Source organism: Bombina bombina, chromosome 1, assembly GCF_027579735.1.
Source record: "Bombina bombina isolate aBomBom1 chromosome 1, aBomBom1.pri, whole genome shotgun sequence".
Classification (NCBI taxonomy): Eukaryota; Metazoa; Chordata; class Amphibia; order Anura; family Bombinatoridae; genus Bombina; species Bombina bombina.
In genome coordinates, this window is record NC_069499.1 from 553,373,889 (window position 1) to 553,390,133 (window position 16,245).

The 16,245-nt window shown below is 39.8% G+C and overlaps 1 protein-coding gene across 1 annotated transcript in view; it reads right to left on the reverse strand.

Annotated features, from left to right (window-relative positions):
* The window catches only part of LOC128645614 (aldehyde oxidase-like), a 196,049-nt gene that overhangs the window by 42,742 nt on the left and 137,062 nt on the right, over nt 1-16,245 (reverse strand). The window contains 2 exon segments of the mRNA XM_053698721.1: nt 8,004-8,231; nt 10,368-10,559. Of these exon segments, the coding sequence (XP_053554696.1) occupies nt 8,004-8,231; nt 10,368-10,559 (420 nt within the window).

A 16,245-nucleotide genomic window follows, 5' to 3' on the forward strand; every position in this document is an offset into this window, starting at 1 on the left:
CCCTATATTTAAGAAATTATTTCCTATGGTCGACCCCAGAAAGGACTTATGGCAGACAGTCCCCAAGGTCGAGGGGGCAGTTTCTACTCTAAACAAATGCACTACTATTCCTATCGAAGATAGTTGTGCTTTCAAAGATCCTATGGATAAAAAATTGGAAGGTTTGCTTAAAAAGATTTTTGTACAGCAAGGCTACCTTCTACAACCAATTTCATGCATTGTTCCTGTCACTACGACAGCGTGGTTCTGGTTCGAGGAACTAGAAAAGTCGCTCAGTAGAGAAACTCCATATGAGGAGGTTATGGACAGAGTTCACGCACTTAAATTGGCTAACTCTTTTATTTTAGATGCCGCTTTGCAATTAGCAAAATTAGCGGCGAAAAATTCAGGGTTTGCTATCGTGGCGCACAGAGCGCTTTGGCTAAAGTCTTGGTCAGCGGATGTGTCATCCAAGACAAAATTGCTTAACATTCCTTTCAAAGGTAAAACTTTATTTGGACCTGATTTGAAAGAGATTATTTCAGACATCACTGGGGGAAAGGGCCACGCCCTTCCACAGGATAGGTCTTTTAAGGCTAAAAATAAACCTAATTTTCGTCCCTTTCGCAGAAATGGACCAGCCTCTAATTCTGCATCCTCTAAGCAAGAGGGTAATGCCTCACAACCCAAACCAGCCTGGAAACCAATGCAAGGCTGGAACAAGGGTAAGCAGGCCAAGAAGCCTGCCACTGCTAACAAAACAGCATGAAGGGGGGCAGACTTTCTCTCTTTGCTCAGGCTTGGGCAAGAGATGTTCAGGATCCTTGGGCGCTAGAAATAGTTTCTCAAGGTTATCTCCTGGAATTCAAGGAACTACCCCCAAGGGGAAGGTTCCACAAGTCTCACTTATCCTCAAACCAAATAAAGAGAAAGGCATTCTTACATTGTGTAGAAGACCAGTTAAAGATGGGAGTGATACACCCAGTTCCAATAAAGGAACAAGGAATGGGATTTTATTCCAATCTGTTCGTAGTTCCCAAAAAAGAGGGAACGTTCAGACCAATTTTGGATTTGAAGATCCTAAACAAATTTCTCAGGGTACCATCGTTCAAAATGGAAACTATTCGAACGATTCTACCCACCATCCAGGAAAGTCAATTTATGACTACCGTGGATCTAAAGGATGCGTACCTACATATCCCTATCCACAAGGAACATGATCAGTTCCTAAGGTTCGCTTTTCTGGACAAACATTACCAGTTTGTGGCTCTTCCATTTGGATTAGCCACTGCTCCAAGGATTTTCACAAAGGTGCTAGGGTCCCTTCTAGCGGTTCTAAGACCAAGGGGCATTGCAGTAGTACCTTACTTGGACGACATTCTAATACAAGCGTCGTCCCTGTCAAAGGCAAAGGCTCATACGGACATCGTTCTAGCCTTTCTCACATCTCACGGATGGAAGGTGAACAAAGAAAAGAGTTCTCTGTCCCCGTCAACAAGAGTTCCCTTCTTGGGAACAATAATAGATACCTTAGAAATGAGGATTTTTCTGACAGAGGTCAGAAAATCAAAACTTCTAAGCTCTTGTCAAGTGCTTCATTCTGTTCCTCGTCCTTCCATAGCGCAGTGCATGGAAGTAATAGGATTGATGGTTGCAACAATGGACATAGTTCCTTTTGCACGAATTCATCTAAGACCATTACAACTGTGCATGCTCAAACAGTGGAATGGGGATTATACAGACTTGTCTCCAATGATTCAAGTAGATCAAAAGACCAGAGATTCACTCCGTTGGTGGCTGACCCTGGACCATCTGTCTCAGGGAATGAGCTTCCGCAGGCCAGAGTGGGTCATTGTCACGACCGACGCCAGTTTAGTGGGCTGGGGTGCGGTCTGGGAATCCCTGAAAGCTCAGGGTCTATGGTCTCGGGAGGAGTCTCTTCTCCCGATAAACATTCTGGAACTGAGAGCGATATTCAATGCTCTCAGAGCTTGGCCTCAACTAGCAAAGGCCAAATTCATAAGGTTCCAATCAGACAACATGACGACTGTTGCTTATATCAATCATCAAGGGGGAACAAAGAGTTCCCTGGCGATGAAAGAAGTGACCAAAATAATTCAATGGGCGGAGGATCACTCCTGCCACTTGTCTGCGATCCACATCCCAGGAGTGGAAAATTGGGAAGCGGATTTTCTGAGTCGTCAGACATTTCATCCGGGGGAGTGGGAACTCCATCCGGAAATCTTTGCCCAAATAACTCAATTATGGGGCATTCCAGACATGGATCTGATGGTGTCTCGTCAGAACTTCAAGGTTCCTTGCTACGGGTCCAGATCCAGGGATCCCAAGGCGACTCTAGTAGATGCACTAGTAGCACCTTGGACTTTCAACCTAGCTTACGTATTCCCACCGTTTCCTCTCATTCCCAGGCTGATAGCCAGGATCAATCAGGAGAGGGCCTCGGTGATCTTGATAGCTCCTGTGTGGCCACGCAGGACTTGGTATGCAGACCTGGTGAATATGTCATCGGCTCCACCATGGAAGCTACCTTTGAGACAGGACCTTCTTGTTCAAGGTCCATTCGAACACCCAAATCTGGTCTCCCTCCAACTGACGGCTTGGAGATTGAACGCTTGATTCTATCAAAGCGTGGGTTTTCAGATTTGGTGATAGATACTCTGGTTCAGGCCAGAAAACCTGTAACTAGAAAAATTTACCATAAAATATGGAAAAAATATATCTGTTGGTGTGAATCCAAAGGATTCCCATGGAATAAGATAAAAATTCCTAAGATTCTCTCCTTTCTTCAAGAAGGTTTGGAGAAAGGATTATCTGCAAGTTCTCTAAAGGGACAGATCTCTGCTTTATCGGTCTTACTACACAAAAGACTGGCAGCTGTGCCAGATGTTCAAGCTTTTGTTCAGGCTCTGGTTAGGATCAAGCCTGTTTACAGACCTTTGACTCCTCCCTGGAGTCTAAATCTAGTTCTTTCAGTTCTTCAAGGGGTTCCGTTTGAACCCTTACATTCCATAGATATTAAGTTACTATCTTGGAAAGTTTTGTTTTTGGTTGCAATTTCTTCTGCTAGAAGAGTTTCAGAGTTATCTGCTCTGCAGTGTTCTCCTCCTTATCTGGTGTTCCATGCAGATAAGGTGGTTTTGCGTACTAAGCCTGGTTTTCTTCCTAAAGTTGTTTCTAACAAAAATATTAACCAGGAGATAGTTGTACCTTCTTTGTGTCCGAATCCAGTTTCAAAGAAGGAACGTTTGTTACACAATTTGGACGTTGTCCATGCTCTAAAGTTCTATTTAGAGGCTACTAAAGATTTCAGACAAACATCTTCCTTGTTTGTTGTTTATTCTGGTAAAAGGAGAGGTCTAAAAGCGACTTCTACCTCTCTTTCCTTTTGGCTTAAAAGCATTATCCGATTGGCTTATGAGACTGCCGGACGGCAGCCTCCTGAAAGAATCACAGCTCACTCCACTAGGGCTGTGGCTTCCACATGGGCCTTCAAGAACGAGGCTTCTGTTGACCAGATATGTAAGGCAGCGACTTGGTCTTCACTGCACACTTTTGCCAAATTTTACAAATTTGATACTTTTGCTTCTTCGGAGGCTATTTTTGGGAGAAAGGTTTTGCAAGCTGTGGTGCCTTCCATTTAGGTGACCTGATTTGCTCCCTCCCTTCATCCGTGTCCTAAAGCTTTGGTATTGGTTCCCACAAGTAAGGATGACGCCGTGGACCGGACACACCAATGTTGGAGAAAACAGAATTTATGCTTACCTGATAAATTACTTTCTCCAACGGTGTGTCCGGTCCACGGCCCGCCCTGGTTTTTTAATCAGGTCTGATGAATTATTTTCTCTAACTACAGTCACCATGGTACCATATGGTTTCTCCTATATATATTTCCTCCTGTCCGTCGGTCGAATGACTGGGGTGGGCGGAGCCTAGGAGGGATCATGTGACCAGCTTTGCTGGGACTCTTTGCCATTTCCTGTTGGGGAAGAGAATATCCCACAAGTAAGGATGACGCCGTGGACCGGACACACCGTTGGAGAAAGTAATTTATCAGGTAAGCATAAATTCTGTTTTTCTTCATAGTCTCCTCCGGGGATTGAACTCCAATTATCGTCTAAAGAGCATGTTGTATACCACTTGGCCACCTTCTGGTATCTATACTGCCTGGTCCCAAAAATATATTTGTTATATATTATTTTATTATGTTTATTTTCTTATGTTCTTTAAACCTCATATTTATCACTTTTATTAGGCTGTTATCATTTGTGAGTAGTGATGTCGCGAATTGTTCGCCGGCGAACATAGCTTGTTCGCGTTCACAGCGGCGGGCGAACATATGCGATGTTCGATCCGCCCGCTATTCATCATCATTGAGTAAACTTTGACCCTGTATCTCACAGTCTGCAGACACATTACAGCCAATCAGCAGCAGACACTCCCTCCCAGACCCTCCCAGCTCCTGGGCAGCAGCCATTTTAGATTCATTCTGATCCTGCATTGTTAGTGAGAGGAGGGACAGTGTAGCTGCTGCTGATTTTTTAGGGAAATTGATAGCTAGGCTAGTGTATTCAGTGTCCACTACAGTCCTGAAGGACTCATCTGATCACTGCTGTTTGGACAGCACCCCAAAAAGCCCTTTTTAGGGCTAGAACATCAGTCGTTTTTTGGGGGTGGGTTTTTGCCTGTGTAATTTTGACTGTGAAACATTAGTCTGCTAGTGTAATCTAATAGCAGTTGCCTGTCTGCAGTGCCACCACTCATATCTGTTGTAACAGTAGTGTAAATTAAAAAAAAAAAAAACTTTGACTGTGAAACATCAGTCTGCTAGTGCAGTGTTTTTCAACCAGTGTGCCATGGCACACTAGTGTGCCGTGAGAGATCCTCAGGTGTGCCACGGCAGACTGACAACAGTGTGACATATTTTTTAAACTTTGCTTGTTTTTTACTCCCAGTGCAGGGGTAGTTTGTAGGAGGCATGGCATAACAGCACAATACATAAAGTATGTGTGTGTTTGTGTGTATGTGTATATAAATATGCTGTATTAGGCTACAATGTGTGATTTTTTTAAAATTTTGGGATGGTGGTGTGCCACAGGATTTTTTAATGTAAAAAAGTGTGCCACGGCAAAAAAAAGGTTAAAAATCACTGTGCTAGTGTAATCTAATAGCAGTTGCCTGCCTGCCAGCGTGTGTGCCAGGCCTACTTGCCAACTAGTGCCACCACTCATATCTGTTGTAACAGTAGTGTAAATATTTAAAAAAATAAAAAAAAATTGACTGTGAAACATCAGTCTGCTAGTGTAATCTAATTGCAGTTGCCTGCCTGCCAGCGTGTGTGCCAGGCTCACTTGCCAACTAGTGCCACCACTCATATCTGTTGTAACAGTAGTGTAAATATTTTTAAAAAAAACTGAAAAAAGGGGCAGTTTGCAGAGGCTTAGATACAAGATAATCACAGAGGTTAAAAGTATATTATTATAAATGTGTTAGTTATGCAAAACTGGGAAATGGGTAATAAAGGGATTATCTATCTTTTAAAACAATAAAAATTCTGGTGTAGACTGTACCTTTAAACGGGGAGTTTGGTCTGTCACTGTGAAGCGGGCGTAACCCTTACACTACATGATCGATACAACATCATACCTGATGTTTTAAAGCACGTTATTCCAAACTATTTAGGAATGTTAAGTGATGTATGCCCTTTATGGCTTAAAACCAGACTCTGCATTAAATATGTAATTTTCCATGGGAGTTTTGCCATGGATCCCCCACCGGCATGCCACAGTCCAGGTGTTAGTCCCCTTGAAACAACTTTTCCATCACTGTTGTGGCCAGAAAGAGTCCCTGTTGGTTTTAAAGTTCGCCTGCCTATTGAAGTCAATGGCGGTTCGCCCGGTTCGCGAACAGTTGCGGAAGTTCGAGTCCGCCGTCTATTTGTGAGGTTCTAAAAACTTATTCTGGACATTTTCAAATTTTCTCATTCAAGATTCGAACTTATGTCTTTAGTTAGGTCTATCCACAGGGGAGCATCTTTCTAACCACTTAGCTGCCCTCCTAGTATTTATATTTTAGGGTTCTAAGTATATTTGTAAGGTATTTTGTATATATACTTATAATAGTACTCTATATATTAGCTTCCATGAGGTTTAGATTAATATTCTTTCTCTCTATGAAGAAAAGTCTAATTGTTTGAAATTATTATAACCTTTATTATTATTATTGTGATACATTTTAACATATGATTTAATCATATTATCATCTCTTAACTGTCTCTTTCTTCATTCTTGTGGTTATATTATATATATATATATATATATATATATATATATATATATATATATATATATATATATATATATATATATATATATATTACTCTCCTATTATAAATATAATATATAATTTAGAGTCTTAGAAATATTGTTGTTATTTCTAAGACTCTAAATTAAAATTATATATATGATTATATCAAATCATATATGATTTTTTTTTCCTTTCTGGGAATCAAACTCACATTATTAGTCAATTCTGTTCTCTGAGGAGCAAGTTGCTAAGCACTTAGCTATCCTTCCAACGTCTGTTCTGTGGAGTTCTTAGTATATCTATAATATATATTAAAATAGGGTAGATTTAAATTAATATGTAGATCCCTCTGTTCCTTATCTTTACATATTTTATTATTTTCTTATGTTTTTCTTGTTTGTGAATTAGGTGTTTTATGTCTTTGACAGGGATTGATTTGTTTGTTGATCAATTTTAGCCTGCTATATATCATAGATCTTTAATTCTAATCCCTATCCTAATTTCTTAATTCTTCTGGGTTCATTCAGATATATATCCTTTTAGTTATTCCCTTCCTTCATTCATTTACTTCTAAATTCCCTTATTTCATTTTATTATACATCACTTGTCTTGAATAATATATGTTAAATACAATATATATGGGTTATCTAATTTTATATGACTGATATTTATATGGATATTTAATTTTCGTATATTATGGAATTATTTAATTGGTCTATGTTGAAAATATTCCTAAGAGTTTATTAAGGTTCTTTTAAAATGATGGTTAGATCTTGGATCAAGTAAAGGGTCAAATGATCTATAAGTTTATTATCCACCTAATACTAATATCTATTTTAATATTATAATTGTAGTCTAAAGATGACATACTATGTTCAGGTCTAATTCCGCATTTAAACCTGACGGATACAGGGTATCAAATTTGTAAATAAGTCTTGCCTCATTTAAAAGTAAGATCTTTTCAAAATTGCCTTGGCGACCATCTGGTTTTACCTTCTTAATTCCCCAAAATTGTAAATCTTTTACATTCTTAAGTGGGTCCTTTAATAGCTTTTTTAGTGGTACCTTATACCTTGTGAGTATTTATTTGTGTATTGACTCATATAGGCCTATTTATTAAAGGTCTTGCGGACCTGATCCGACAGTGCGGATCAGGTCCGCAAGACCTCGCTGAATGCGCAGAGCAATATACTCTCCGTATTCAGCATTGCACCAGCAGCTCACAAGAGCTGCTGGTGCAACGCCGCCCCCCTGCAGACTCGCGGCCAATCGGCCACCAGCAGGGAGGTGTCAATCAACCCGATCGTACTCAATCGGGTTGAATTGTGGCGATTCCTGTCTGCCTGCTCAGAGCAGGTGGACAGGGTTATGGAGCAGCGGTTTTTAGAAACACGGGCCTACAAGCTCCATACGGAGCTTGATAAATGGGCCTCCTAGGGAAAGAGTCTATTTGTAAGGTTTAGCTATATTAGACGTATTTGAGGATAACAGAAATTTTTTTTTGGAGAAAAACGGTGTATAAATTACCAAATAAAGCTGCCAACATGAGCTATGGCAACATTTAAGGAGTCACTGTTTCTCATGTTTAAATCTATTTCATCATTTGAACAGGATCAACTGTGAATCTTAGACTTTGCTGAGACAATTAAAACTCTGCAACATTAATGTTTATACAATTTAAAAGAATAAAGGGGAATTACCTGCCCAAAGAATTTAGCCAGTGACCCAATTGGAAATTTCATGGGGATAATAGCTAGGCCCTTCTTCTTCCAGTAACTTGTTTTATTAAATTCCTCAATGGCACATCTTCTGCTGTGGTATGAAGATTTCTCCAAACACTCATGCCAGCATTTCACCAAAGTCCTGGCATCCATTTCTTGATTGTAGTGGGTTCTGCTAATACCCTTGTGAAGATTCATCTCTCGGACCTGACAGATACAATTTTAAGAATTAAGTGCAGCTAGTGCTAGATTTTACTAGGGCTATAGAAGAGCGATTACTCTCATTCTGGTACCAAAATGCGTTTGAATAGCAAAACAAATAAAACACATATTTAATAAGTTGTTATTTATGCAACAAGAGTGTACCCAGGGGTAGAATATGCAACTCTCAAGAGTGATAATCCCTTCTATCACACTATAAAATATAATAAAAAACAGATTTAAGAGTGCGCTATCAAAAGCTCTACCAAATATTAAAATCTTAAGAATAGATAGGGATGATTGATCCTATATAAAGGGTTAAAGGGACAGTATACACTCATTTTCATATAACTGCATGTAATAGACACTACTATAAAGAATAAGATGCACAGATACTGATGTAAAAATCCAGTATAAAACTGTTTAAAAACTTACTTAGAAGCTGTCAGTTTGGCTCTGTTGAAAAGGCAGTTGGAAAGCCCACTGCAAGTGGCAAATTAGACACTCCCACCTCCCCCTTCTTTTGCATATGAAAAGACCCTTTACACAAACAGGAGCAAGCTGGAGAAGGTAGCTGACGTTATTCACATACAACTTTGGGGCTTGGTTAGGAGTTTGAAAATCAGAGCAATGTTATTTAAAAATAAGCAAAAACTAAACTTTTTTTTTTTTTAAAAACTTCATGGGCTATATAAATAGAGCATCTACAAAACATTTATGCAAAGAAAAAATGATGGTGTATAATGTCCCTTTAAATACACTTATATTAACACTTGAACATTATATCAACACAATAAATTTGCTAAAATGTATCAATATTGATAATAACAACTTTAATAACACATTGGACACAAATACTACAAAATAAGGTGCACCTTATAGATAATAAAATAAAAGACTGGTTAAAAGTTGAAACAATGTTCACTTTTGATGAACCGTATTTGGGAGCTGAATGTAGGATTGTGAGAGACTGCTGGTGAGTAAGATCCCCTGGGCTCCTATATGTTGTGGTATAATCTATACATTGAATACATTTCAAAAATACGTTACAACAAGACGAACTGCATAAAATATCCTATATTGAAGTGAAATCAACTATTGCTATTGTTCCTATGTTAGGGAGCACAAATTAGTTTTTTGAACAATTTTGATACTACATCCATTTGGGCTTTCACTTTTGAAAGCAGTCTCTCACAATCCTACGTTCAGCTCCCAAATACGGGCCATCAAAAGTGAACAATGTTTCAACTTTTAACCAGTATTTTATTTTATTATCTATAAGGTGCACCTTATTTTTGTAGTATGTGTGTCCAATGTGTTATTAAAATTGTTATTATCAATATTGATACATTTTAGCAAATTTATTGTGTTGATATAACGTGCAAGTGTTAATATAAGTGTATTTAACCCTTTATATAGGATCAATCATCTGTATCTATTCTTAAGATTTTAATATTTGGTAGAGCTTTTGATAGCACACTCTTAAATCTGGTTTTTATTATAAGTTGTTATTTATATTACTTTTTAAATTAAATGCTCTAACAGTTTACTTATAGCCACATCTTCATCATCTGGTTCCTACCCATTATTTTGTACCATACTAGGCAGGGAGTATTTTTCACTATTCTGAGTAATAAAAAAGGGAAACAAAAAACGTTGAGATTGTAGTATAAAATGTTTAATTATACATACTAAAAAAAGGTGCAATTATTATTATTGTTTTGCCTCCTTCTCAAGAAATTAACTTTAGGGATTTTCAAAGCTGAGAAATGGAAGTGTAAACTGCCTATTTAACAAGCCTATCCCAACTAACTAGCTAGTCTCAGCAATTTTTATTAACAAAATGACAGTGGTAAGTCTTGCCTACTCAAGGCCAAATGGCAGCAACAAGTTGTTAATGTATTCATAAAGCTTTCACATTCAATGAGCATGTTAATTTATTGTAACAATACACAAAAGGTACGCCCCTTGTCCCTTAAAGGAAACCAGAATGGATAGAAGACAGGCAAATTATCAGGTCTTAATTTTTTCATCCGATTTTCCTTTTAACCTCATACAAGTTTTCATTGTTCTTAGAGAATCTTTAATACAATGGTTATCCAATTCAATTCTTGTAAAATAAGCCTGTTTGGTTTTATTTACCTTCTCTGGGGCCACACCACATTTTATGGCTATTTCACTCATCCAGGTCTCGGTCACCAATGCAGCTTGTGGATACCCGAACCCTCGGAAGGCTGTATTGGATGGTAGGTTTGTCTTGCAGGCTGTTCCTGTGAATCTCAGGTTGGGCAGCCTGTAGGCATTATCCATGTTCATCAGCCCAACCTCCACCACCTGCAGTGCAAAAAATAAAAAATAGGAACTGGTGCACTGGAGTAGCAGGATGTAAATGAAACTCAGTGGAATCTATTGCTAGAATCTTAGTTTAACACTTTTCACTATTTTGTGGCAAGTTAACTAATAATCCAGGTAAGCAACAGAATTCAAAACATAACAGTTTTGCGTCCACTAAAATATAGGGCTAGATTACAAGTGGAGCAGTAATTAGCTCATGTGTTTGAGCGCTAATACTACTGAAAGTAAACTACCCGCATGCAGATTACAAGTTGAAAGTAAAATATTGTCTTGTGTGCAAAACCCAATGCGCGCTAACCGCTGAGCTTCAGATATCTAACCACGTCAACTTCTTCTTCCTATAAACTTTAATGTAGTTGCAAAGTTAAAAAAATAACCCCTATCACTCATGCGCTAACCTGACCACGTTTAACCAAGTGCGCTATAGCTGGCATGACATTAATATTTTACATTCCAGTGTTCTTTACATAGTAGAAAATGTTCTTTTTATTTTTAAATATATAGTAATATCTATTTAAAAATATTTAGAACATTTTCCACTATGTGAAGAACATTGGAATGTAAAATATTTACAGTAAATACACAGTTAAACACATTATTAAATATTAATATTGAATAAAAATATTTAATGTTTTTAGGTATTTGAGTGGAAAGGGCTGCAAAATGTATATATATATATATATATATATATATATATATATATATATATATATATATATATACACATAACAGAAGCACACAGATTACTTAAAGAGTAAACCACATATTGAATCTTGAAAAAAGATCCCACTCCAATTTTCCTTCAGGAATGCAATAGCATACTAGGTATTGCTAGAGGCCAAGGGATACTAAATGACAATTAATACAATTTTTTATACCAAGAAACACTGAAAGTAGTCCCATATACCACCTCCCAAAGATCCACAAACATTTAGAAAAAAACCCAGGGAGACCAATTGTCTCAGGGATCAGATGCCTAACAACCAAACTTTCAGAATATGTAGATTATTTTCTACAACCCTTCAAACCCAATCTAAAATCCTACATTAGAGATAGCCCTAACATAATAAATAAACTATCTGATATAAAATGGCAAGATAATAATAAATGGGTCACTCAAGATGTCAGTGCTCTATACACAAAAATCCCACACCACACAGACATCAAAGCTATTACATTTTGGTTAAATTCACAAAACACCCTCCCAGACCAACACAAAAACTTAATTCTAGAGTCAATTAAATTCATTCTAGTAGTGGTCAACATCCAAATTGGATTAAAAACATCCCATTTGTACAGTTCCAAAGAATCAAAAAGAACTCTTCCAAACAAGGGGATTTTGAAAAAGAATTGCATACACTAAAAAATAAACTACAGACCAAGGGTTACAAAAATAGAAGCATACAAAAAATACTAAATAGAAGTGGTCTATTAAAAAAAAATGAAAACAAAAAAGAGATCCCAAAACAGCCCTAATCACCACAAATAACACAAAAATATTGGCACATACTGGAGAAGAACTGTCTTGTAAAATACATAACAAAGTATTAGAGTGTAGCTGTAATTAACAATACACAGGGCGAACTACCAGAACATACAAAAAACAGCTGTTAGAACATATAACAAACATTGAGAATGGGAAAAAATCACACATTCTTTCTGAACACTACAGGACCCATCATAACAAAAACCCTAGCTGCCTAAGAGACACTATTTTGGAACACAATAAATCAGCCCCAGAAGGTATGAGTAGGTACATTTTTCTTAGGAGAAGGGAGACCCACTGGATTCACACTTTAAACACGATTGCACGAAAAGGGTTAAATAAGTATATTGACCTTGCCGCTTTTGTAAGTTAATATTATTCAAATATAAGATCCAGTTTTATACTACACTCTATGTTCTGTCCAGTCTCCAAATATACATATACACGTAATAATTTTAAAGTGATTGCTTGGTCCAATAACATTAATTTCAAATGTATAAACTTAGTTCAAAATGGACTTTATTCCTTGTCATTCAGGTTTTACTCCATACATGTACTAAGTCCATGAGGCCTATTTATCAAAGGTCTGTCGGACCTAATCCTACAGTGCGGATCAGGTCCGACAGACCTCGTTGAATGCGGAGAGCAATATGCTCTCCGTATTCAGAATTGCCCCAGCAGCCCTTGTGAGCTGCTGGTACAACGCCGCCCCCTGCAGCTTCAGGGGGATGTCAACCAACCCGATCGTACTCGATCGGGTTGAATTGTGGTGATGTCTGTCCGCCTGCTCAGAGCAGGCAGACAGAGTTATGGAGCAGCAGTCTTTAGACCACTGGTTCATAACTGCTGTTTCTGGCGAGCCTGCAGGCTCGCCAGAAACCCGGGCCCTCAAGCTCCGTTCAGAGCTTGATAAATGGGCCTCTATATGTTTTCTAGTAATATGTTGTATATACAAAAATAACCCATACAAAAAAATTATATGGGCAACAGAATTAATTTAATGTAGCTTTCAGAAAAATCTATTTCCTCAAAAAAACTATTGTCTCCTAAAATTAATAGAAGGTAAAAAAAGTAAAAAAAAATTCCAAGTACAAAGAAATTGTCATATCACTACGGATCTAAAATTGCTAGTATGATTAAAGGTATATTTATTTGTCTATGAATATTATAATATAGAAATAAGATTATCCATGTTCTATCTTTGTGTAACAATTGGAGAAAACCAGCCCACATGTCTCACTTATGTAAACATTTAGCTATTTGGTTAAAAGGTGCCATAACGTCACAAGCATAGAATAAGATTGCATGATACAAATCGCCCAATGGATAAAGGGGATTTTCATGTGTTACGAATCTCACACCACATGACCGCATCACATGGCGGATCACCACCAATGACAACTGAGAGGCAAGCCGCTGCCCTCGCTATTTGTACTAGGCCTTAAACCACTGCCACAACACCCTCTGATGAAGAAGGATTATCATATTTCAATACTCTTAGCCCATCTAAGGCGCCACTATATTTGAACTCTCTTTTACATATACCTTTAACAGACACTCTTTTAATACCAAATCTTGGACAGAACACAAACTGTGAAACTAAGATATTGTATATAAACCTTGGACTGTAACATAGAGAGAAACCAACAGGACAATGAAAGGGACAAGCATCTTTTATGTTCTTAATGTTATATACACTGCTGTATAAATACCTCATAGTTTTTTGAGGTTATTACATGTGAGTAAATAGTATGTGAGCAAATAGTATCGCCTGTTATCTGGTTTTATTAAAAACAATACTACATCATTTTACTCTGTCTACCTTTACATCAGAGCTTTTCAAAATTTTCATGTTGGTGACACACATTTTAGACCTACATCATTTCATGACACAGTAATTCAGTTGTACTAGCAAACAGGAGGCTAAACTAACTTGTTATAAGAGATATAGACACATACATAAATTATATAATAACAATTATCAAGCAGCTGTCCCGCTCACTGACTACACACGCAGTCACAAGTCGATTGAGAAAACGACACCTGCAGTCAGGAGCCAATGTGCCATCAAAGCCGCCAGTGGGAATAGTTTCAATTCCCACTGAGCTGCGCCAAGAAGATCTGTGACCCAATAGGTATCAATTATGTACCAACCATGGGATACACATAGCAGGCAGGCGGAAAGTTGGAAACAAAAAAATTTTTTAATTAAAAAATATTTGGGCTGAAGCAGGGACACACCTACACACTCCTGCTGACACACTAATGTGTCACGACACACAGTTTGGAAAGCCCTGCTTTACATGGTGTTTCTGCAACTTTCCAGTCTAATACTTTTTCATATACCATATATGGTATATCTTTTCTAATAATATTTATGTGAATCATTTTTATCAGATAGTGTATATATGAGTGTTACTGTATATTTTAATTTGGTTATGTTGTGTTTGGTGCAACTTCTTTTTAACTCCTTCTCCTTTATGCAAGGTCTTCAGTCACACTAACCAGAGGATCGCTAATTAACGTGGGCGTGATATTTCACTTGTAATCTATCCCATATTTTGCATTCTGTCTTCTAAAGTCTTAGGGCTAGATGACAAGTGGAGTGCTAAATTATCGCGCTCCCGCAAACGGACTTTAAAGTTGGCGGGTGTGGGGTGGTAGAAAAAAAAAACAGCACTGAAATCTGCCTTTACATTGGGGCCTATGGGAACTGTGTGTGCCTAGTAAATATATATGTATATGCTTATATAAATATACTAGTACTAAAGCCCGTGTACACTGGCCATTTTTTGCAGTACAGCGGTCCCACCCCTTGCTTTCTCCCCCCTCTCTTTTGCTCTCTCTTCCCCCCTCTCTTTTGCTTTCTCTCCCCCCTCTCTTTTGCTTTCTCTCTCCCCCCCCCCTTTGGCTCTCTCTTCCCCCTTTGGCTCCCCCCCCTTTGGCTCTCTCCCCCCTCTTTTGCTCTCTCTCCTCTTTGGCTCTCTTTCCTCTTTGGTTCTCTCTCTCCCCCCTCTTTGGCTCTCCCCTCCCCTTTGGCTCCCCCCCTTTGGCTCTCTCCCCCCCCCCCTCTTTGGCTCTCCCCCCCCCTCTTTTGCTCTCTCTCTCCCCTCTTTGGCTCTCTCCCCCCTTTTTTGTTCTCTCCCCCCTCTTTGGCGCTCCCCCCCCTCTTTGGCTCTCTCCCCCCCCTCTTTGGCTCTCACCCCCCCTCTTTGGCTCTCCCCCCCCCTCTTTGGCTCTGCCCCACCCTCTTTGGCTCTCTCTCCCCCCTCTTTGTCTCTCTCCCCTCTTTTGCTCTCCTCTTTGGCTCTCTTTCCTCTTTGGCTCTCTCTTTCCCCCCCCTTTGGCTCTCCCCCCCCCCCCTTTGGCTCTCTCCCCCCCTCTTTGGTTCTCTCCCCCCCTCTTTGGCTCTCTCCCCCCCCCTCTTTGGCTCTCTTCCCCCCTCTTTGGCTCTCCCCTCCCCTCTTTGGCTCTCTCTCCCCCCTCTTTGGCTCTCTCTTCCCCCTCTTTGGCTCTCTCTCATTTTTGGCTCTTTTTCCTCTTTGGCTCTCTCTCTCCCCCCTCTTTGGCTCTCCCCCCCCCCTTTGACTCTCCCCCCCTTTGGCTCTCTCCCCCCCCTCTTTGGCTCTCCCCCCCCCCCTCTTTGGCTCTCTCTCCCCCCTCTTTGGCTCTCTCTCCCCCCTCTTTGGCTCTCTCTCCCCCCTCTTTGGCTCTCTCTCCTCTTTGGCTCTCTTTCCTCTTTGGCTCTCTTTCCTCTTTGGCTCTCTTTCCTCTTTGTCTCTCTCTCCTCTTTGGCTCTCTTTCCTCTTTGTCTCTCTCTCTCCTCCCTCTTTGGCCCTTCTCCCCCCCCTCTTTGGCCCTTCTCCCCCCCTCTCCTGCTCCCTCTCTGGCTCTGTCTTCACATTGCGGGACCCCGCCCGGCCACGCCCCATCGCGTCGACACCCGCCGGCCAACGCCCCTTGTGACGCCCGGCCACGCCCCCATCACAACGCTCCCGTCGGCCACAAACAGCTGTGAGGTCTGGGGAGCGCGTGGCCGCTTCTCACGCGGCAGACCTCACAGCTGTTGAGTAGCTCGCGCTCCATATCTCTTGCCACAGGCTGTTTCAATCAGCTTACCTCGCGATCCCCAGACCTCACAGCTGTTTGTGTACCTCGCGCTCCCTATCTCACAGCTGC